The sequence below is a fragment of the Eubalaena glacialis genome, chromosome 4 (genome assembly GCF_028564815.1).
Source record: "Eubalaena glacialis isolate mEubGla1 chromosome 4, mEubGla1.1.hap2.+ XY, whole genome shotgun sequence".
Classification (NCBI taxonomy): domain Eukaryota; kingdom Metazoa; phylum Chordata; class Mammalia; order Artiodactyla; family Balaenidae; genus Eubalaena; species Eubalaena glacialis.
This window is the reverse complement of record NC_083719.1, coordinates 111,541,344-111,563,308: the sequence shown is the minus strand read 5'-3', so window position 1 is coordinate 111,563,308 and position 21,965 is coordinate 111,541,344. Positions and strand designations below refer to the sequence as shown.

Sequence of the window (21,965 nt, the reverse complement as noted above, 5' to 3'; positions counted from 1 at the left end):
GTCACCTGGGAGGAGAATGTGGGGCAAGGTCAGGGACTGTTCTCAATTCACGGTGAACCTGTGGGTGATGGGGAGCCACTAGTAGCTTTTGAGCAGGGCTGTGATACATCTTGTACTCCAGGTGGTGACCAGGACACTCACGGGCAGAAGGGGCAAACTGGAGGGGTGACCACACAGGAGGCTGTTGAGGACCTGGCTGGAGAGGGAGGGGAGGGTTCAGGGGATATGAGGAGGGGAGCCCCTGTGGGCTTGGCAACTGTTCATGCTGCCACTCGAGGCATCACTTGTGCCATCACGGCAAGTGGGCACGGAACAGAGGCAGGTGGCGTTGAGGGACCAGCAGCCGGGCAGCTCCCGGCAGGACCGGGGAGAGTGAGCAGGGACGTCTGCTCAGAACCGTGCGCTCCGAGTCCTAGAGCCTGAAAGCCAGCCGGGCCCCCAGAGCCCTCCTAGCCCAATCCCTCATTATATGGATGTCTAAACTGAGGCCCAGGGACAGGAGGGGACCTGCCCGAGGCCACTCGGGTGTCACCAGCAGAGCCAGGCCTGGCGGCCAGGTGTCCAGAGCCATAGCCAGGCATCTGCCCAGTTCGCTCGAGCCCCAGGCCGTGATGCTGCCTCGTTTTTCCCTCACTGGGAAATCACCCTGGGAGACGGGGCCTGCCGGGGAAGACGCGTTGAACAATAAACAACCGCGAGTGAGGAGCAGCTCATTTGCCATAAATATCTCCAGAATTTTAAAAGGATCTGGGGAATATTGACATGGACTAAATCTAATAAAACATTCATTTAATTAAACTTTAAATGACCCAAATATTTGCTGTTTGGTTAATATTTGTGTAGCTGACAGGAGCAGAATTATGATGGTTTTGTCAGTATTCGTGCATTCTAATTTTGCATGCGTCTTTCCCATGAAAATCACACATCTTCAGACATACAAATGCTCGAGGGTGCGCTCAGGAAAGATGCGGGAACCAGCTATCCCAGCGGCGGATGGCGAGCCACACAGGCTTACCACTCGGGTTTGTTTGTTTGTTTGTTTTTAGCCCTGTGCTATAGGCTCCTCCAGCCATTTTTTCTACAACTGTTTAAAATGCAAGACTTTGGGGCCACATGGAGGAAGGGGCTCCTACATTGCACGTAATCTTACATTCCCATGCTCCTAGACTGGTAATTAAGGCCCCCGGGACCCCACCGACCACACTGCCTCTCCTCCCCACCCGCACCCACATTCTCCCTTTCCATCTCCCCATTCCCGCCACACCCCAATCTTTTAAGGCAGTGGCTCTCAGGCCTCAGGTACCACAGAAGCCCCTGGGTGCTTGTTAAAACCTGATGCCCATCCTGCCGCCAGACAGTCTGTACCAGCCTGGGCTTGAGGGGCAGGAGTCTGCGTTTTGATCAGTTGCCCCAGAGATGAGATGCAGGTGGCGGGAGGGACCGTACCTGGAGAAGCAGAGTTCTGGAGCCCAGGGGAGGTCCTGCTTCCTCTGAGGGCCCCTCCCTGACTTCCCATTTGGCCTTTTACTTTTACTCTCACTGGTGCTCATACGTGCAAAGAAAACATAGGTTCCTTTTGAAACATAACTGACCTCTTCACACACCCCACCCACCAGCCACTGGGAGAAAAATGTCCCTAAATGTTCAGTCCATTGTAAAGCTTAGTCCTAGCTGATCATTTTAACGGTCCACGTAAGTAATGCCCTAGCTGATAAAAATGCTTTGTGTCTCCAATTCCCAGCTCCCCAAGCTGGTTTCTGAGTGTAGAGGGAAGCATGCAGCTGTCCACTGCCACCTCTGGTCCCCACCGTGAGGACCCCTGGTCGCGCTGTCCACGGGCACCCACAGCAGAGGTCAGCCCTGCTGTGCTCTTGGTCTGGACACTCTCAACCTAGTGGAGTCCAGAGTCCCCACTGGCATGATGCGCCCTCGAGGTCTGGAGGCCGTTCCGTCAGGCCCAGGTCTGAGAGTCCAATGCAGTCCTCAGGTACAGAGGCCCAGAGCACACCCTGACCCAGCCAGGAACCTCTGGGCCCCTCCATGCCGCGAGGGACCGAGGGGGCTCCGGCAGACGAGCGCAGGCCCTGGCTCTCTGCCGCATCTTTGTGGTCGCCCGAGGTGGTGGGGTGCAGGCCGCTTGAGGGAGGGTTCAGCCTCCTCCTGGAGCCCCCCGTGGTTCCCCTCACCCACACACCAACAGGCATGCTCTCTGCCCTTCCCGCTGTCTCCCTCCTTATTCCCACAAGCCCGGGACGAGGGGGGCCTTCCACACCCCCTCCCACTTCCACAGAGCACGGAGCCTTGTGGCTCTTCTGAGGAGGAAGAGTTGTCTCCTCTGCACTTGGGCACAGTGGGCGCTAAACTATTTTAGCAAATTCTTCTCTCCCTCTCTCTACCCCTCTGAATCTCCAGAGCCTGGGTCTTGCTACAGAGGGTTAGTGGCTTCTCTGCCCTGAGCAATAAGCCTCATGACTCAGAGGTGGGAGGGCAGCAAGCAGAACATGATTTAAGAGGGAACTTGAAATGCATCACTTTAATGTTTGTGAAATATTACGCCGGTTGCGTCTGCATCAGTCACTCAGTGCTCATCTTTCCTCGTGTGGCTCCTTCAGCGGGAGTCACATTTTTCCTGTGTGTGATTGTCCCCTCTCCACTGGCCTGTTGGCTTTTTTTTCCTTCTTTATTTCCATTTTCTCCATTTTTCACCCATCCATCCAACAAGCACTGATTAAGCACCTAGTGTATATCTTGTTCCTCTTTGTGGGCCCAGGGCCAGGCCACTGAATGTTTGCAGAAGGGAAAGGGCTTTGGGGCTCAGGATCAGACCTTAGTGCACCTGCTTTCACCACACCTGCTTTGCGGTGCACGGCACCTACAGCTGTTTTTGCTCCCCTTCCCCTCCGCCTTTCCCACACACACTGGCAAGAGGGTGTGAGCACAGGTGTGCTGCCTGGTCGCAGCTCAAAAGTGTCCCGCTGAGTCACAGAGCTCAGGTCCCAACTCTGTGCCTTGCTCCACACCTGTCAGGCCCCCAGGTCCCAGCGTCTTTGCTGGCATCCCAGAATAACACAGGCCCCCAGAGCCAGCCCCCTCCCTCCACTCATGTCTCCTCCCCAAGCTCCCCAAGTAGATTTGGGGGCAGAACAGTGGAGGCGCAGTCCAGTCAGTGAGCTAGTGACGCCCCTTCCGAGCCTCATCCCATTTTGGCATTTGAATACCCTGAGTTTGATTCTTTTCTTTAATCCTGAGAATTTCAAAAGGCCTGTGATTGCAGGGAGATATTTTAGACCCTTCCTCTTTGCCTGACGGATGATCAGTCTTAATGCCAGTTATCGAGTATAAAATGGCAAGGATTAATCATTTGTACAGCCCAAAGTACACTTCAAAAAATTAAAGGCTACAGTGCACGGTGGCTGAGCAGAAATCCAAATCCAAGTTCAGAGAATCCTTAGACAGAAACAAACCTTCAAAGGTCAGCCAGTTCATTCCCCAGGCTTCAGACAGTGCAACCTTTAATTTGCCCCCAGGTGGATGAGAAACCTGTCGGCCCAGCCAGCAGACCTTGACAGCACTTGGCAAGGCCCCGACTCCAGGGGGCCTGGAGGGCACAGGGCAGGGCCAGCACACCTGGCTCCCTGGTTTCGGAGGGGCAGCCCACACTCTTAGCTTGACTCACAGATCCACAGCCCAGATGCTTCCCCTACGCTAGCTGTGGTTCCTGACCTGATTTGCCTCAAACAGCCCTTTGAGCATTTAACATAAGTTGTGGCCCCTCTCCCAGGAGGTGTGTCCATCTGTACATCTAGTCAGCACATCGTGGACAGTGTTCCTGCTCCCGGAATTTGCCCGAGGCCCGTGACCTGCAGTAGACCCCTGTGGCTGTATCCCTTCAGGTATAGGCTCCATCCCCTGGGCCTCCAGCTGACGGCTTCTCCTTTCCCTGCAGAGGTGGTACAGCTCAGCCTCGCCCCTGAGGAGAGGGTCAGTGTGGCCACAGTGACCGTGGGCCTGAGCACAGTGCTGACCTGCGCTGTCCACGGAGACCTGCGGCCACCCATCGTCTGGAAGCGCAACGGGCTGGCCCTGAACTTCCTGGATTTGGAAGACATCAATGTAAGTCACCTGGCTCTGACTCTGAGCTCAGACGCACCTCCCGGGGAAGCCAACTGTGCAAGATGCCGAGATGCCATGTGGTAGCTGCAGGGCCAGAGGGCTTTCTTTTCACATCCCACGTTGGTGCCATTCAGCCTGTTGTCTGGTGTCTGGAGGTATCAGTCCCACCTCGTGCAGAGAATAGGATGGATGGTGGCTGCAAGCTGCTAGCCAGCCCCAGAATAAGGTGAACAGGGGAGGCACGGTGGGCAGGGCAGGAGGTTCCTGGGCAGGGGAGAGCATCTGGCTGGGTGCCCCCCAGGAGAGACTCTGGACCCTGAAGCTGGGGAGGATACAGACAGCTGGATGCCGAGGAGGGGGTATTCCCTGTGGAGGGCAGAGGTGAGCCTCTGGGCTGGGTCGGCTGGAGGGCAGGGGCAGCGGGGTGGTGAAAGGAAACAAGATCAGGCCAGAGGGGCCTGCCCAGGGGCCTTGTTTGCTGGGAGAGGGAGTATGGATGTGATGAGTTGAGCAGAAGAAGAGAGCTCCAGAGCTCTCACAGCCTAACATGAGCAACGGGGGTCTCCTGGGTTCCGAGGGCCCAGGCACCCCGCACTGGGGTCCCAGCATCACCCCACTCTGCCTTTAGGACTGGACAATTTCTTAAACTGATCCTCAGTGAATTAATCTATTAGAAGAGCAACATTATCGGTGCCTGCCTTCTACTGGACTTGAGGAATAAAGGGATTGAGTCAAGAATATGCACTGGCCCTGGTTTGGCACAGGATGAGGTGGCTTCCTGGGAGTTCATGTGAGAAGATGGAGTGATGCCACCCACATAGGGCGCTGCCAGGATGGCTGACAGGTCTTGAGCTACTGTGACAGGAATACAAGTTTCAGGCAGAAAAGGGGCAGCCCTGGTCTCCTTGGCTCAGGACAGGCCAACCCAGAATGGGCTGCTTGGCCCCAAGAAGGAAGACCTGTGGGATGAGTGGTCAGTTCCTGTAGCCGCTGTGAGGTGGTGAGGGAGGTGCTGGGGCAGAGGGAGCTGGCCTGGGCTGTGTGACCCATGAGTTGGACTAGCACAAAGGGCAAGGGACCAAAAAGAGACCAATTGGTTTGCTTAGATGCAACACCATTCCAGCCATCAGCCCTGCCCCACAATGGAGTGAGCATCACAGGAGGCAGTGAGCTCCCCATCCCTAGAGGCATACAAGCTCAAGCAGGATCATGGTAAACAATGCTGCTAGCCACAAGAGGGCAGCTAAACCCCATGACCTTGAAGATCCCTTCCAACTCTGAGACTGCTTTGTGGGGAGAGAGGTCCAGCGTTTAATCCTGCAGGAACCACAAAGTTGGAACTCTGCTACTCTCTAGGCCCCTTTGGATGTGCCCTGGAGAACATGGGGGAAGCAGATGGGAAGAGGGGGTCACTCTAGAGTCCCACCCTGGGCAGAGCTGGGCAGAAGTGCCCTTCCCCCACCTTTGTCACACCAGGCAGGATGGTTTCCTTGCAATTTCCCCACTATAGTGAGCATAGCCTATATCCCACCCATCTCTGAATGTCAGTACCAGCACAAGCCTGGTGGCTGCTTGATGGTCAGATGCTGGGTGGGCAGAGTTCTTCATCTTCTGAGCCTAAGGTGCCCAGGGCTTGTCTGCGATCTTAGCAAGGGAAGGCACTGGCGTGTTTGTAAAGACTAGGGTGTATGTGTATGTGTGCATATGCACATGTGTGTGCTGGGGTGCACATTTGTGTGTGCATATCTCTCAAGGTGGGTTGTCAGCTTTTAACTATGTTTGGCCAGTAGTGATTAATTCAGAACTAGGTCAGGTCCTCCTGTGTCTGTCTGAACATCCATGTGCATTGCTTGATGCTCTATTTAAAGACATTAGAAATAAAGGCAGAGGCAGAACTCCTCTTAATGCACTTGCCAATGGTTAATTAAATTACTCTGAGTGTCTTTCCCCTCCCTCGAACATGCCTCCAGCACCAGCTCAATTGAATTTCTACTTTTCACAGTGAGGTTAGCAATTTGGGTAATTGTGGGTGCAACTGGAGATTAATGGCCTCTTGTTACCTCCCAGGAAACACTTGCTGCTCTGGGCAAGTCAGCAGCCCACAAGCAGGCAGGGGCCTGTGCTTCTCAGAAACCCCCGCCTGAGGGTGCAGGGCAGCGCCAGCCCCGCAGGGGTACTTGCCTGATGCATGCAAGCACACACACACACAACACAACACAACACACACAACACGCGCGTGCACACACAAACACACACACGCACCTGCCTTTAAGAGGGGAGGGACGCAGCACAGCCTACTCATGAAGGGCCAGGCTCTGGGGTCAAAAGGACCTGGCTTTAAGTCTCAGCTCTGCCACTTACTAGCTGAGTGACCTTGGAAATGGCACTTGACTTCTCTAGGCCTCAGTTTCCTCCTCTGTGGAAAAGGGATAAATAATAGATCCTGCCTCATAGGGTTATAATGAGGATTAAGAGACACATGAAATTCTTAGCATATAATGTTCCATGCTAACTATTATCACTCTCATTTTCATAATATTACTAATTATTATTATTATTATTATTATTACTGCTCCCACCAGACAACACTCTCAACCCCTTGCAGCCTGAGTCCCCAAACAGCAGCCAGCGCAGTCTGGTGAGGCTCCCCGTCAGGCAGGTGTGACCCTGGGGTGCCCCTGCTGCCTATAGTCGCCTCGATTCAGGTCAGCCTTGATTCATCCGGAGGGCGACACTGACCAGCCACCTCCGACAAGTCCAGGGCCGCCACCTTCTCTGAGCCTGCGGGGAAACGGGGATGAGGCTCTCCTCCTCGCGTGGGCATTTTCAGGCTGAGCGTGTCCGAGGACGGTGAGAAGAGCAGCCCCAGGAGGACATCAGGCTGGAGATAGGTGGAGCTGGGTCATCAGGAGTCACAGGGCATTTCTGAAGCAAGATTGGTCAGAGGAGAAAAGCCCGGGGGGGCTACCCTGGTCGAGCAAAGATCGGGGATCGAGGGGTTCGTAGAGCCCCCCAGCCTGTGGCATCTCAGCGCCCTCCCCCACCTGCCACAGTCAGAGATGAAACATGATCACGGGCCTTGTAATGAGTGACTGGCTCCCAAATGCTCCACAAACAGGGGAAGCTGATCAGCTTACAAAACCCAAGGCGGGCAGATTAGAGAGCACCGAGAGGTGTGGGCCTCCTTTCTTTGTCATTTGTATGAGACATCTTGACTGGCAACAAAATATTAATCACTTTTTCACTACTCTCTTAATGAGAGGCTTTCATGGGCAACAAAATATTAATTTGTCTTGTCTTATCTGTTAAGAATTCTGTTAATGAATTCAGTCACAGAGCTATTACAGAATGCCATGCTAATGACACATGTAATTAAACTTTTCTGACTTGCAAACATCAAGGATGCCTCAAGCATCAGAATAATATTTGATCAGAAAGTAAATGTACCCTTCTAGCCCGGAGCCAAGCAAGAAGGAGCCACTTGGATTCCCCAGTGAGCAATGTCGCTGTCAGGAGCAGTCAGGAGTCACCAATGTGTACACGGCCGTCCAGATGGCCTACGTGGGGAGCCATCCTCTGGATTCACTTAATAAGTGCCTGCGAGTGGCAAGCCCTGTGCCAGAGCGTAGAGCAAAGACATTCTCCCCAGCCTCGAGGGGGCAAGGTAGCACAGACCTGTTGTGCCCCGCCCCCGGGATGCCTGAGCCCCCCTCTGCAGGATGCCTCAGCCTCACTGCAGCACAGACCATGAGGGGCCCTGCCTCAGCCCCACCCGGGAAAACAAACCCCCCAAGCAGAGGGCAGCACTAGGTACCAGGAGTGCAAAGGCCCCCAAGACAGGTGGTCCCCAGGAGGGGCGGGATTCTGCCTCACCTCCCGGCAGCAGGTCCCTGGATTATGATACCTCCTTCTGTTTGCGTGATAAGAAATCAATAGTTTCTGCTCATGCACGTTCCCCAGAGCTCACAAAGGGCGGCCTGTAATTTGTTGACTTCCTGGCCAGCTGCTGGGCTCTTTACAGAAGCAGTGGTGGGTCTGGTGGCTTCAGACCTGGCCCTGTGGCCCCCACCTCAGCCCTCAAGGACCCACGGCCACTGCTCCAGCTCAGAAGCCGAGGGCAGGGGACAGGCACAGGCACAGCAGCTCCCTGAGCACCACCTGCCCTGATCTTAGGCCAGGCTGCCGGCCAGGAGAGCACCCATGCCGGCGTGCCTGCGCGAGCCCGCACCCCGCAGGCCATGCACTGTGCGCCTGTGGTCAGCATGCCCAGCCTAGGGCCCTGCTCTGCTCAGACAGCCCTGTGCCACGTGGGGGAGGGCAGCCCGTCACGCTGGAGGGCCACAACCAGAGTCCGTGGGGGAAGTTTACCCTTAGGAAGGACTCTGCCTTAGGAGGCAGGGAGATGCCTCTCACCACCAGTACCCAAGCGGAAAGGGGACCAGCCAGGTGCCCCCTGAGGGCTCTCTGGACTCTGGGGTCATACAGTGCTGTGATAAGGAAATTGTGTGGGAAGCAGGGACGTGTGGGACATGAGAGCCCTGCACAGGAGCCAGGAACCTTGCTTTTTCACCTGGACCACAGAGCCTCCATCTTTCCTGTCTCCCGAGGCCTGTCCCCTGAGACAGGCATCGGGGCTGGGGTGGGGGCCCATCTCTGAGGCAGATCCATACACTTCTCGCCCTACCCTGGCCTCCACACTAGGTGTCCTTGAGGTGAGGGGGAGGCTGCCTCACTTTCTGCAGAAGTGGAACCCATCCCTGGCTGCAGCGCCCTGCCCAGACCACACAGTAGCTACTCAGGAAGTAAAGTGACCATCCCCAAACCCAGTCTTCACGCCCTGCCCCCACAATGTCACCTGCCCTCCCCTCGTAACTGTCTTCCTCACTGTCCCTTATATCCCCAAGGACAGGGGCTGCCCATCAGGGGAGGAGAAGCAGGGAGAAGACATCCCCAAAGTCCCAGAAAATAGCTGACTCCTGAATCCTTGCTAGCGTTAATGCTGGTGTTTCTACCATCGGTACTAAGCCACTGCTGTGTCCAGGAGCCAGTTTCCATGCTAGTCCGCTCACAAGCATTTAATCCTCATCGCAGCCCTGTGAGGCAAGTGGGGTTCTGTTAGTCAGAGGGTCCAGGAACTTGCCAGGGCCTGCAGCCAGCCTGCACACCCCAGCCAGAGCTCCCCAGGTTCCTTGCTCTTAGGACACAGCACCTAGCACCAAGCATTGCCAAGGCCTCGCCCTGGGGCAGCTGGGCCTGCCTCCTGCTTCAACAGTAACCGCTGCAGTGTCCGAGCCCCAGTGGATGTGTCCCCTCCTGGTGCAGCCCGTGTGTCTGGTGCTCCAGGTCTCGTTAGCCACCAGCCTCTGCCACAGCAAAGAGAAGGCAGAAGGCTCTGAGACCAGCACGTGGAATTGTTTGGCCGAGATATTCTCAGGGAGAGGATACATTTTTCTATTGTATTCTTCTTTAAAAAAAAAAAAGGCTTATAACAAACGCCATATATTGCAGATGACTTGAAAAAGCCACTCTTTTTTGCTGTTTTTTTTCTTTCACCAAATCTCCCTATTGGGGGCTTTCAGATGTCGGCAGGCAGAGTATAGTGACAAAAGCAGAAAAACAAAACCCATTAAAAGAAATTATTTGTGGCAGTGTTTGAAGGATGTGTTAAAAGATTCACTTTTTCCCCATGCCTATATGGTGTAAAACCATGAACAAGTAACTCTAATGAAGCATATGCTCTCAGCCCAGCTCTTCTTTGGAAGTGAGTTATTAAAAAGACCAAAATTTGAGAATGATTTAAGAGCTCATGACTCATTTAATTTTTATTGTCTTTGTATGAACCAGTCATGAATCTATTGTAAAAAGATGAGAGGCGTTTGATTAGCATGGAGAGCTGTTTGCAACATGCTAGACAGTGGTTGTAGGTTCTGCATTAAAATAATCTCATTAAATGCTTGGGTACATTTTGTTTTAAAATCTTGGAAAACAGTATACTTGAAGCACTCAAAGCCTTTGGCCAGCTCGTGTCAAAAACCCTGGTTACAGATGAACAACCGGTTCTTTTGAGCTTTGGATGAGCTCAAACCACAAGGAGAATTGGCCAGAGCTCTCCAAGAGACAGGGCCCGGGTCCATGGTACATCAGCCTGTGGAACTCACGGGGTTCTCTGCCCTCCCAAATACCTCCACTGGCCTTGGCTTTCTCAGTGGCCTCCTCAGGATCACCCCTCTTTCCCCATAGTGTTACCGACCAGGGTTCTTGGCCTCTTTAATCAACAGAAATTGATCAGAGGCCAGACAAGAAATTCAGGCAAGGCTTTACTGGGGCCCCTGCTGCAGCAGCGGGGAGCGAGAACAAACAACACGATCCCTTGCTGGCTCACTAGCTGAGCGGGGTGGAACCGGCGAGCTTGTTCTTTATATGCGGTGAGAGTAGGGGTGTGTCCAGGGGGGTCGGGCTGGAGGGCCAGCTTACGGTGGTTTGCCCACCCCTTCGGTGGTGTTGTGTGCAGGGGGCATGCGCAGTACCCTGCTTTTGCTCCCGACCCCTTGGTTTTGCTCCAGGCTCTTCAAAAGTGGCGGTTGGGTTTTTTGGTCTCTTTGTATCTTTCGTCCGGAATTTGCCCCAACTGCGCATGCACGCAGTTATTTTTAGTCCCATACAGTGTCTTTGTATTCTGTTGCTCGAGGAGAGGTGTGTCCAGGTGCAAGCACTGCAGCACTGCAGCAAGGGGGCCCAGGTCCCAACCTGTCTCAATAGTACTAGCTTCAAGGCTTTACTTGTGCTCAGAGACTTCTTCTGGCCCCGTCTCAAAGGTACAGAGTCCCTCAGGAAGGTTCTGATCCAGCTTCTGGACCCTGAATGCAGAGCCCAAGCCCTACGCAGGGGGGCTCACATTCAGGCTGTTTTCAGGCTTTATCTAATGAAAACGATACTGTGGTGAACATCCTTATACATACCTCTTTGCACATTTGTGTAAGCAGCCCTGTAAGATAAGTTCTTAGAAGTGGAATAACTGTATCCAAGAGTGGACATGTTTTCAGTTTTGATGGATATTGCCAAATCTCCCTCCAAAAAGGTTGCACCAGTTTATACTCCCTCAAATGGTGTATAAGATTTTTAAACACCATAGCAGGAGAAAATTCCTGATTGCAAGCCTTGTTGGTCCCTGAAATGAGCCATGGAAGGAAATTTAATCAAATCCTCCCTGGGGTGTTTCCGGAACAGCAAGAATGCCTATCAGCTGTCTTGGCTGGGAGTGTGATCCAGGTTAGAGGAGCTGGTAAGGCCCTCTAGGCCTGGGGACTCGTGATGCAAGTGACCCTGGGGGGAGGGTTGCAGGGTTCCCAGATGAAGGCAGCAGGTTCGAGATGGTGTGGAACTTCAGTTGACCCTGCAGTGCAGTCTAGCGCCTGAGTCCCTTCCCACCCAGGCTGGGCACACAGGGCTGATCAGTTAAGGATCCGAAGCCCCATTCAGGGGCTCAGGCCTGCAACTCCCCGGAAGACCCCAGGAGCTGCCACTCATCCACGTGATATACTCTGGAGTCCTGGCCAGTCAAGAGGTGTCTGCCCTCTGGCCTCTGGGGATGGACGAGCTGGTACTCAAAGCAATGTCTCTGGCATGAGCCTTCTCGTACAGGTACCCAGGCCCCTGTGTGCACTCAGACACTCAAGGTTGTCCCCAGGGCAAATGCTTAGCATCCACACAACTGGGTCAGAATCTCCCCCATTTGAGTTCTGGAACCAATTACAAAGTTAGAGACAGCAGTTCATACAAGAATGGCCTCACTCTGACATCAATTTCAAGTTTGGGGAGTTCCCCAAGCTACCTTTAGGTTTAATAATTTAACTAGAAGGACTCACAGAGCTCACTGAGAGCTGTTATACTCACAGTTATGGTTTATCATCAGGAAGGAGTACCGATTAAAATCAGCCAGGAGAAGAAGCCCACAGGACAGAGTCCAGGAGGGTCCAAGTGCAGAGCTTCCATTGTCTCCTGGCGCGGTCATGGTTCCCAGCATAGACGTCTAACAACATACCTACCAGGGAAGCTCACCCAAGTCTGTGTCCAGAGCCTTCACTAGCACTCGATCCCATACTGCCTGCATGGCTGACCCCTAGTATCCAGCCAGGAGACAGGAGGCAGAGCTGGTACCATGTGGTGCAGGGCTCCCATCATAAATCACATTGTTAGATGCTCTGGTTTGCTCAAGCAAACAAAGGCACATCCCAAGGCCTAGAGTTCACCTCCCAAGAGCTGAGGGCAAAGGCCAGACTTCTCTCTGGATAACGTTACTTCTTCACTTCACTTCCTATGGCTCCCCACGAGCCAGCACTCTAGGCTGACACACCTCCATTCATTCAGCAAACACTAAATGAGCTCCCGTTATGCACCAGGCACCATGCCACACATGGGCACAGGACAGGGGTGCACAGAGAGATGAGGTGCCTCCCCTTTGGCACTGACCACATAAACCCCAGGCAGCAAGTGACTGCACACTCCCCACAGTCCTGGGGAAGCCCGGAGCCTGCCCACAGAGCCTTCTCCCACACCTGTGGCTCCCTGTCCTGGGCCAGGCCTGGGAGTGGGCAGGAGGACAGACCCACTCCAGGCTGCTCACACCGAACGTGACTGTCCACAGCAGCCTTCCCCTGGGGGCTCAGTGGCCACTTAGGCATTGCTTCAAGTTGCAGGGACTTCTCTTTTAAGAGGACTTTGATAGGACTGCTTCTGCAGACCCTCGCAGAGTGACAGATCTGCCCTCTGAGGGGCTAGAAGGAGGTGACCAACACGGGAACCCCAGTGTGAGTCCGAGGGGTCAGCTGTGTAGAGAGAGCAGTGGTTTGGAACATGTGTGTACACACATGCTCATGTTTACTGCATGTGTTCACAAAGATGTTTGTCTGTGCCCACCAATGATGCATCTGGTCTTTGCTGGGTCTGGATAATGGACGTGTGTGTTCATGTGAGTGCAGACATCTCTGAGGACCGGCTATCACCAAGGCGCTGCATCGCTCAGTGTTTGGGTGCATTTGTGCAGGTGGGATGCTAGGGTTAGTGAAATTCTGGGGGCCAGAGTCAAACCAGCCTGGGGGAAAAGACCCTCTCCTTTACTCCATCCTCTCCAAAGAGAGCCAAGAGTGCTCCTGAGAAGGGCAGAGCTAGAAAAGCTCTGAATAAATGTTTCTAAACTTTGTAGCACTGACAGTACCATTAACCTAACCTCTGAAATCACTCTGGAGTCCTTGTGTCTAACGTTTAGTCACTAAATAATCAGCACTGATGGCTCATTTTCATATTACTTAGACCTGACTCACATGTATCACTATGACAACATCCCCCATCTTGCCTCTGCTTAAATATTGTTTAATACTGAAGTTTCATTTAATTACTTTATTAAGGGCAGATACTTAGAAAATAGCTTTTTAAAAGGCAAAAAATACGTACCTTTAAGTAAAACTGTCTCTTTTCCAAAGACAGGTGTGCATCAATACAAAGAATGGTCTAATCTGGCATCTGTTTATTTCTGGAAGGAACCTTGAGTTTGCTAATACATTTCTATGCATCAGAGCAAAAGAAAAAAAAGCCATCCATAAAAAGACAGTTACAGAGATGCAATCAAGCACTGATAGCAGCATTCAGACACACCTCAGAAAACCTTCAGGAGGAGAAGGATTGCAGGTTTAGTTTTATGTAACTTCTTATAAATCAATTTTTAAAGTAATTTCCTTACATCCAATGAGGTAAATTTGATTTCTGTAGCCAGTATTCATGCTCCAGAAAATAATATGCACTTTTTTCCTGTAATTATGTGATGCCTATTGTTTCAGCCCAGAGCCATTATTTTATTTAGTACAGAGTCAGGTTCTCCCCAGAGCCTAACTCACAGGCTGGTAATGAGTTAGGTGCTCGAAGTAGAGCCATAACACATCCGGCAACCCACACACCTCCACACCTGAGCGATCACCCAAGGGATATGCCTCTGCTCCCAGGAGCAGTGAGGGAAAACAGACGGAGAGGTTAAGCAACTCTGTTAGGGGCTCCCAGAAGCCATCAGCCCAGTCTGGGACTACACGCATGGGCTCTGCCTGCTGCACTGAGTTGAGCCCTCCCAGTGTGCCCAGGCCTGAGGATGCAGCGTGGAGAAGGGGGCAGGGTGGGAAAGCAGGGACAAGACTTGAGACCAGCTCTCTGCCTCCCCACCAGCCACTTGCTTTGGACCCCGTGTGATTGGTAACATTTGAGGGCACAGGAAGGCAGGAGGTGGGCGCCTCCATTGTCGAACCCAAAGAACCGGAACCAGGGCACAGCCCCTGCAGAGAGCCTAGCTCAGCGCCTTGTACAGTCTGCTCAGCGAATATCCACTGAGGGCTCACTCTGTGTCGGGCCCCGCTAGGCACTGGGGACACAGCAGAGAGCAGCAGGCACGAGGGTGGAGCTCACATTCTAGCTGGGGAGACACGTGGCAAACAGTATGCTAAATGGGAGTAAGTGCGTGCCAGGTGCTCCGTGGGGGTTACAGATAGGGCCGGCAGATAACATATGAGCGGACTTGAAGGAGGTAGAGCAAGCCAGACTGATAGTCCTGGGGCAGTGGGACAAGAAGGAGAAAGTTCCTGAGGGGGCAGGATGCCAGGCATGTTGGAGCAACAGCAAGGGGCCACAGTGCTGGAGAGGAATGGGCAAGGGAGCGTGGAAGGAGATGGGGTGGAGAGGGGACGGCAGGTCATCCCTGCAGACCCTCTAGGGCTGGGACTCTGAGTGAGGGGGGCGTGGTCTGGATGCGGCGCAGAGGGGCAGCGGCGGAGGGCCGTTCGTCTGGCCCACGGCAGTAGCAGTGGAGGTGGTGAGAGAAGGTCAGACTCTGAATATATTGCGCAGGAGAGCTCTACTTTCTCACCCCATGGGGACTGGGCATTTGTTTTGCTTCATGGTTTTCAGGGTTTTTTCTGAGGCTTAAACAAAGCGACGTATGTCAAGATTCCCAGCACACGGTTAGCTCGTGGAGACTGTGAGCTGGTGTTATTACTGGGCACCACTCTGCAGTTGATCTGTGGGAACCTCAGCCTGGGGGCTCTTCTCAGCCTGTGGTCCCATGACCACCCAACCCCAATGAGGTGGCAAGAAGAGCAGGGGGTGCCAGAACCTGAGACTGACTACAAGGGCCCTCCTGTGAGGCAGGGCTGTGGGTATGAAGGCTCAAGAAGGCAGCACAGAGGGAAATGCCGGGGGATCCCCAGCACCAAACCCCTTACAAACAGCTCTGGTGTTGCCCTTTGGGATGGAGTCTGTCCAGGAACCAACCAAGTGAGGTACTGAGGTTCCCCAAGGTGGGGCCGCACCCAGCTCCCCAGCCCTCTTTCGAGATGCCATTCCACCACTGAGACTCCAAGCAAAATGTATTTTCCTGCAGACTTAGGTTTTGACACAGGAAACAGCTTAGATTAGAAATATGTCAACCCCAGAACTGACTAACCATTAACTTTTCATAAGCAACTCAGGTATGAACCCTTTATGACTCTGTTATTGCCACAGGACAAATAAGCTATCTGGTGTTTTATTTTTATTAGGGAAGCTTCCACTGCATGATAGGAATGGGGCTTTTTACAGCAGAGCAATGTTTCAGAGAAAACTCTAAGGGTTTCTTACAGCAGCCTTCTCCAATATTTCACTCCACTGGGAGCACTTCTGAGTATTTTTTTCCTTGATACTGAAAGCAGGCTGCATGCATCCACTCTCCACCTTCCAACCTGTGCCTTAACCCAAACCTCTCTTGGGCCTGCACCCTTCATTGGGTTAATTAGCCAGAAAGCATCTTTAAAGGACTCATGATGGCTGTGGCCGGGCCCTTGGACAATCCTTGTGCCACACTGACTGGTGGCCTTCCGTCCCTGCCACGAGATTGCTTCTGTGGAAAAAGGAAGCTCAGGAAGGACAGGGAGAATGACGGGAGGGATGGTTTGGTGTTGTCTCCAGGGGGTCAAGAGGAGTTTTGCATCTTCTGTTAATAATAAGAAAAGTAGCAGCCCCCATGTATGTCACACTTCCCACATTGGAAAATGTACTCGTGGGCATTCTCTTGCCAGATCTCCCCATCACCCCAGGAGGCAGATAGGGCATATAAATTGTCCACAACTTACAGGTGGGGAAGCCAGTGCCCAGAGGGATGAGGGAACATTGATCAGTGCCAGAGTTCAAGCTAAAACCTGAGTATCTTGAGTGCCAGCACTGGGCTTCCCCCATCACTCCTCACAGCTAGTACTGCCCAGCCCTGTTGCTCATCAGGGAGCCAGGACCTCCTCTGTCCCATCAGCTCTGAGCACCACACCTCGGAGATGTTTGGTAGCTAAAGCCAAACCTGATGAAAGGTCTCCCTGAAACACCGGTAATTCCATTCCCCAGCATGTCTGTGGTTGGTGCCTGGACAGGGCCAGCATTGTGCATTGTTCTGCAGGAGACAAGGCAGCTGACTGGAAAGGCCCTGGGGGAGTGCAGCATGCCCAGCGCTCACCAGGGGACTCTGACCAGCTCAAAGCCCCCTCCTGCCCATCCCTCCCCACGTGCTGGCCAAATAGGATCCCACTCTGTGAGGCTGCAGAGGTCACAGGGACAAGGCTTACTGAGCCATTTCTCATGGAACCCCTGGCATCAGACCCTTTTGCTCTCTAGTACATCCCTGCCCTTGTTTTTTGTTTGCCCTCATTTTCCTCAGAGTTCAATTTCCCTTCTCTTAGGTTACCCAGATCTCTGTAAGCTGCCTGAAATTATTTGGAGATGGAGGTGAGATCTAAACCAGTGGTAGGCAAACTATAGCCCATGGGCCAAAGGCAGCCCACCACATTTTTTTTTAAATAAAATTTCATTGGAACATAGTGATACTCATTAATTTAGGCATTGGTATGGCTATTTTCATGCTACAAGGCAGGGCTGAGTAGTTGACAGAAACCCTATGGCCCAGAAAGCCAAAAACGTTTGCTATCTGGCCCTTTAAGAAAAAGATGGCTGACCCTAAAGGAGGCCGCCCTCCAGAGCTTCTCAACAGGTGGACAAGAGCCCAGGAAACCAGCCAAGCAGCAGCACAGGAAGGGCAGGTGAGGGAGGGTGCTGGGGAAGGTGTTCAAGCCAGACCTCACAGAGAAGGTGAACAAGATCTTAAAAGGATGTACAGGGTCTGGGCAAGCAACACAGAAGAGACATGGAGGTCCTGCTGCCCAGCCCTGCAGGGAGCTCTGGCTGAGTAAGGGGGCCAGGCAGAAAGGAAGTCTCTCGCAGCTACAGGGTTTCTATTTTCCTGCAAAACCGGAGACCTGGCTATCCTTCCCAGGCTACTCAACAGAGAAGCCAATCTTGTTGTCTTCCTTGCCCAAGCAGGACTTTGGAGAGGACGACTCCCTCTACATCACCAAGGTGACCACCATCCACATGGGCAATTACACCTGCCATGCCTCTGGCTACGAGCAGCTGTTCCAGACCCACGTCCTGCAGGTGAATGGTTAGTAAATGGCTCCATGCATGTTGTCCCCCCAGAGTGTTCCCAAACGCTGCTCAGAACAACCCTCCTCCCCTCCTGCATTCTGTCTTCTTAAAGAAATACGTGACCCCAAAATGTCCCATCTTTCCTGTAAGTAAAGAGGGGCTGGGGAGGGGGGCGGGCAGGCAGGGGCAGAGTCTGCCAACTCATTTCCTGGTCTGGCTTTCCCCAAAGCCTCCTCTGATGAAGTGAGTTAAGGTGGGAGGGGGTGAGTCACTTAGGCAGGTCACACCCAGCATCTCCAGTACGCCCCTGTAGAATGTGGAGTGTGCCCTGTAGGTGATGTTACCAAACCGAACTTGGGTCCACCCGCCTGCTCAAGGTAAAGCCAGTCTACTGACACTGGGTTGTGGTGAAGGAAAGCACAGTGTTTGTTGGAGGGTGCCAAGCAAGGAGTCCAGGCAGCTAGTGCTCAAAAGGACCCAACTCCCGAAGGCTTTCAGGGAGAGGTTTTAAAGACGGGGGGTTTGGGGGGGAGGGTGCTGTGGGGCACGTGATCAGCTCGCGGACATTCTTTTGATTGGTTGGTGGTGGGGTAATCGGGAGTCAATACCGTCAACCTTCTGGTTCCAACCGGTCTGGGTTCTACGTACTTGTGGCCAGCATAGAGTTAACTTCTTCCACCTGGTGGGGGTTTCAGCATCTGCAAAACAGCTCAAAGGGCATGGCTCCGAATATTATCTATAGCCCTTGAGGAGGAACTAAAGGTCCTTGACTTTGTTTAATGGCTAAACTATTATTATTTTGTCTTGCTTGACTGTTTTCCTTTCTGCATTTTCTCACTTGTCTGATTAAATTTATTCTTTGGCACTCAGGGCAGGCCTGGGAGTCTAAAGGTTTTCTATAGACAAGAGGCAGGTGGAGGACATGGGGGTTGGGGAGGGAGTCTGTCCCGGGAAGGCCCCATAGGGTCCTGCTCGGCTACAGTGACATGGAGATGGCAAGCTATTGTGGTCTTGATCCAGTGAGAAGCAGACACTGTCTAGAACACGCCACTCCTCCTCCAGGTACTGTGGACCCAAATCACTTATCCAGTTGGGAGGCCTTACTTTCTGCAAAAGGGGCTGGTTCCCACCTCCCTCCCCCAGAGGCTTCACGAGCCTCAGCTTGGGCCCAGCCAAGCAGAACCTCAGCAGGCTCGGCAGGTTTTCTTTGCTTCTCACAGGCCCCTGTGTTGCCAGGACTCCCAGAAACTGAGAAGAATTAACCCCTGCTGATGACCACATCAGCAATTACAATAGCCAGTGTTTTCTGAGACTTTCTCTGGCCAGTCCCTAGGCTAACACATTCACATGGACTCTCCCAGTCAGTATATTTTAACCCACTTTATGGATGAGTTTCTAGGTAAGGTCACTTTCCTGGGGTCACACCACTGGTAGGTGTCATTCTAGACCCAGGGCTTGTGCTCTGCCCTCTGTCACACTGCTGGCCACTCCAGCCATCACAACAAACAAGCTATCACAGTGCCGTGGCAGATCAGCACTCCAGGGAAATTAGACGTGTCCGGCCACGCCCAGCTGGACATCACTGCTTTCACCAAGCAGGCCTGAGCAGGGCGTCTGTGCACCAGAGAATAATGTGAAAGCTCCAAGTCAGCCCCAGATCCTTTGTGCCAGCTGTGTCCAGGGCTTCCGCTCTGAGATAAAGTGTACGTGGTGTTGAGAATAATTACATCATGAGGTTCAATGTCACTTACCTCTGGGATCCTGGGTGACAAGCCATTTAAGGACAACAGAGTGAGCTCAGCTTGCCTCTACATTTGTCCTATAGGATGTTTTAGGGATTTTTATGTTCATATGTGCCAAAGCCATATTTTATTAGTATTTCCCTTGAGCTGGGACATATTTAATCCTTTGGGGCTTTGTGGCTGTGTTTGTTGGCTTGAATCGGGGTGTACAGGCGCCTGCAGGAGACTCTGTGGTCTTAAACACCTTTAATACATGAATGGCAGGTCCACGGTGCTGGGAGGGCCCTTCTGCCTCCTGTTCCCCCAGAATTCTGAGACAGAGCTCATGATGGGAATGAACCATTTCCTCCCTCCTGGTGCTGAATCCGGGAGCAAGGCCCAGGCACACGGACACCATGTGTTGCCGGGCTGAAAGTAGAGACTAGGCTGCTTCCTGTTGCTACCCGAGTGGGGAGTGGACTCTGCAGCTGACACTGGAGAGTTCTGTTCGAGCCTCCCCAGCCACTCCACTCCCACCCACCCACCACCCCAGCAATTGCTAAAGAGGCTGCTTGGGACCTAGGGGAGTCTAAATAGCAAAACCTCCCCACTGAGATCCAGAGAGAGGCCACCTGAGATCCATTTCCTAACTGCTGAGAGATTTAAGGCTTCTCTTCCAGCCGAAGTACTAGAGTCAGCGGCAGCATGCTGGGACCTCTGTATTTTGCGGTGGGCTTTCCACCTCATTCCATGGCTCACTTCACTCAGTTCCATGACGGCTGGGCTGGGCCATTAGGTGGGCCTCACTCCAGGAGCCCACAAGGTCCCTGGGCTGGGCTGACCCCCAGGCACTTGGGGGCGGCATTTGGGTCCATTAAGCAGCTCCCTCATGGGAGCACCGTACTAAGGTAGATCTGGTGTTGCCTTCCAAGGACATGAGTCCGTTGCCTGCTGACCAGGGAACAAGACACGAGGTTTTCAGAGTATTCCAGAAATGAAGCGTGCTGTGTTGACTGAGAGGGAAACCTCCCTATCTGTGTGTGAAGGTGGGAAGATGTCGTTGAAAGTAAAATGGTACGAAAGACACAATTACAGTAGGAACATTTACTGAATAATTACTGGGCACCATCTCTGTTTCACAGATGAGGAAACTAGGGCTCAGAGAGATTAAGTGATTTTCCTAGGAACCCCAGCCCTACAATTAGTATATAACTGCAAAATGGATCTTGACACCAAAGCCTAGACTCTTGATGCCTTCTCTGCCCCATCCTCCCCTTTGGGACATTGCACTGTTGCTGTTGGCGAATCCAGACGTGGTCGTTCAGCAGGTCGGTGTTGATCTGCTGTCGGGGGGCACACTGTGAGGGATCCGGGGATAGGAACCCTGCCTCGTTTATCCCTGCCCCTGGTGCTGAGCTCACGCTAGTCAGAAACAGCTGGCTTAGCGAGCATCCAACAAAGGACCCACAGCGTAGATATAAGGGCAGCCCCTGCCCGCAGCAGGACTGAAGTTGATGACCTGCACGGCTTGGTCGTCCAGCTCCAGGTGGGCTTGGCAGATCACTGTGCCGATGCCCGATGCTGCTCAGGTTCCCAGGGGGAGGCCCAGGAGGGCTGGGCTGCTGCGGAAGGCTCACCGAGGCGGTGGGCACGGGGGCCTTCCGGGCAGGAGGACTGGGAAGGTGAGAAGGCACCGTCTGTGCTCAGGACAGAAGGAGCACTGCTTTGCTGAGGCATCTCGTGGAGAAGATGTGAGAAAGCTATAACAGATTCATCTGCGGGATTTGTTCCTTTTCGTCAGTCATCCCAAGCGTGAGTCAAAAGCATGAAAGATGTCCCAGAGCAGCTTGAGTAGAATTGGTGGGGTCGCCCAGCTGTGCTGTGGGTGGTGGGATTTGGTCCTCTCTTGGCCTGGCAGATGGCCTGTGGCTTACTGAGCCGAGGCGGTGCCCAGGACACACAGACAGGGAACAATGGTCTGTCGGTTCCTTCTCCTTGCTTCTCCTCAGTCAGAGGGAGGACAAGAAGGGGAGGAAGATGAAGTGGGGAGAGGAGGCCCTGCCAGCTCCCTGCCTCTCTGAGGGCTCAGGAGACTCCATGTAAATGGCAGGTGTGCTGGGGAGGCAATGTGTGGCCAGTGGGCCCAAGAGACAGGGATACCGCTCACACGAACAGGAGCTGGGTGGCGCTGTTCCACCCAAGGCACGGCGCAGACCCGAGCTGGAGACACCTCTGTCATGGGGTCAAGACATGAACTCTGAGCCAGAGAGACCTGGATTCAAGCCTAGTACCTATCCAAGTGCTGGTACTTCCTTGACATACATCTTTGGTGAGTAAACTCACCTGTAAAATGGGAATAACAATAGTGCCTCCTCCCTTATAGGCCTGATGAGATAGGATATGTGTCAAATGCTTGGGAAATGCCTGGCCAGATATAATTCAAAGTCCAAGATGGGACAGATATGGGGGAGATTTTGTTTTGTCTCAAGCCATATTTAACTGTAGTTGGTGGACACAGATGGTCTGAGCTGGTAGCCCCTCAGAGACCTTCCAACTCATTATACAGATGGGAAAATCAAGACCCAGAGAAAGTTGCCAAGCCAGGAATAAAATATAGACTTCTCCCTGGAGCTGCCTCACTCCCTGGTGGCA

The 21,965-nt window shown here is 53.1% G+C and overlaps 1 protein-coding gene across 3 annotated transcripts in view; it reads left to right on the top strand.

Annotated features, from left to right (window-relative positions):
* The window catches only part of FSTL4 (follistatin like 4), a 439,834-nt gene that overhangs the window by 371,715 nt on the left and 46,154 nt on the right, over nucleotides 1-21,965 (top strand). For 2 of the 3 annotated variants that reach the window (XM_061188169.1, XM_061188167.1), the window contains exons 7-8: nucleotides 3,947-4,113; nucleotides 17,485-17,608. In XM_061188169.1, the coding sequence (XP_061044152.1) occupies nucleotides 3,947-4,113; nucleotides 17,485-17,608 (291 nt within the window). The remainder of the gene's footprint in view (nucleotides 1-3,946; nucleotides 4,114-17,484; nucleotides 17,609-21,965) is intronic. The other variant, XM_061188168.1, reaches the window with a different exon arrangement.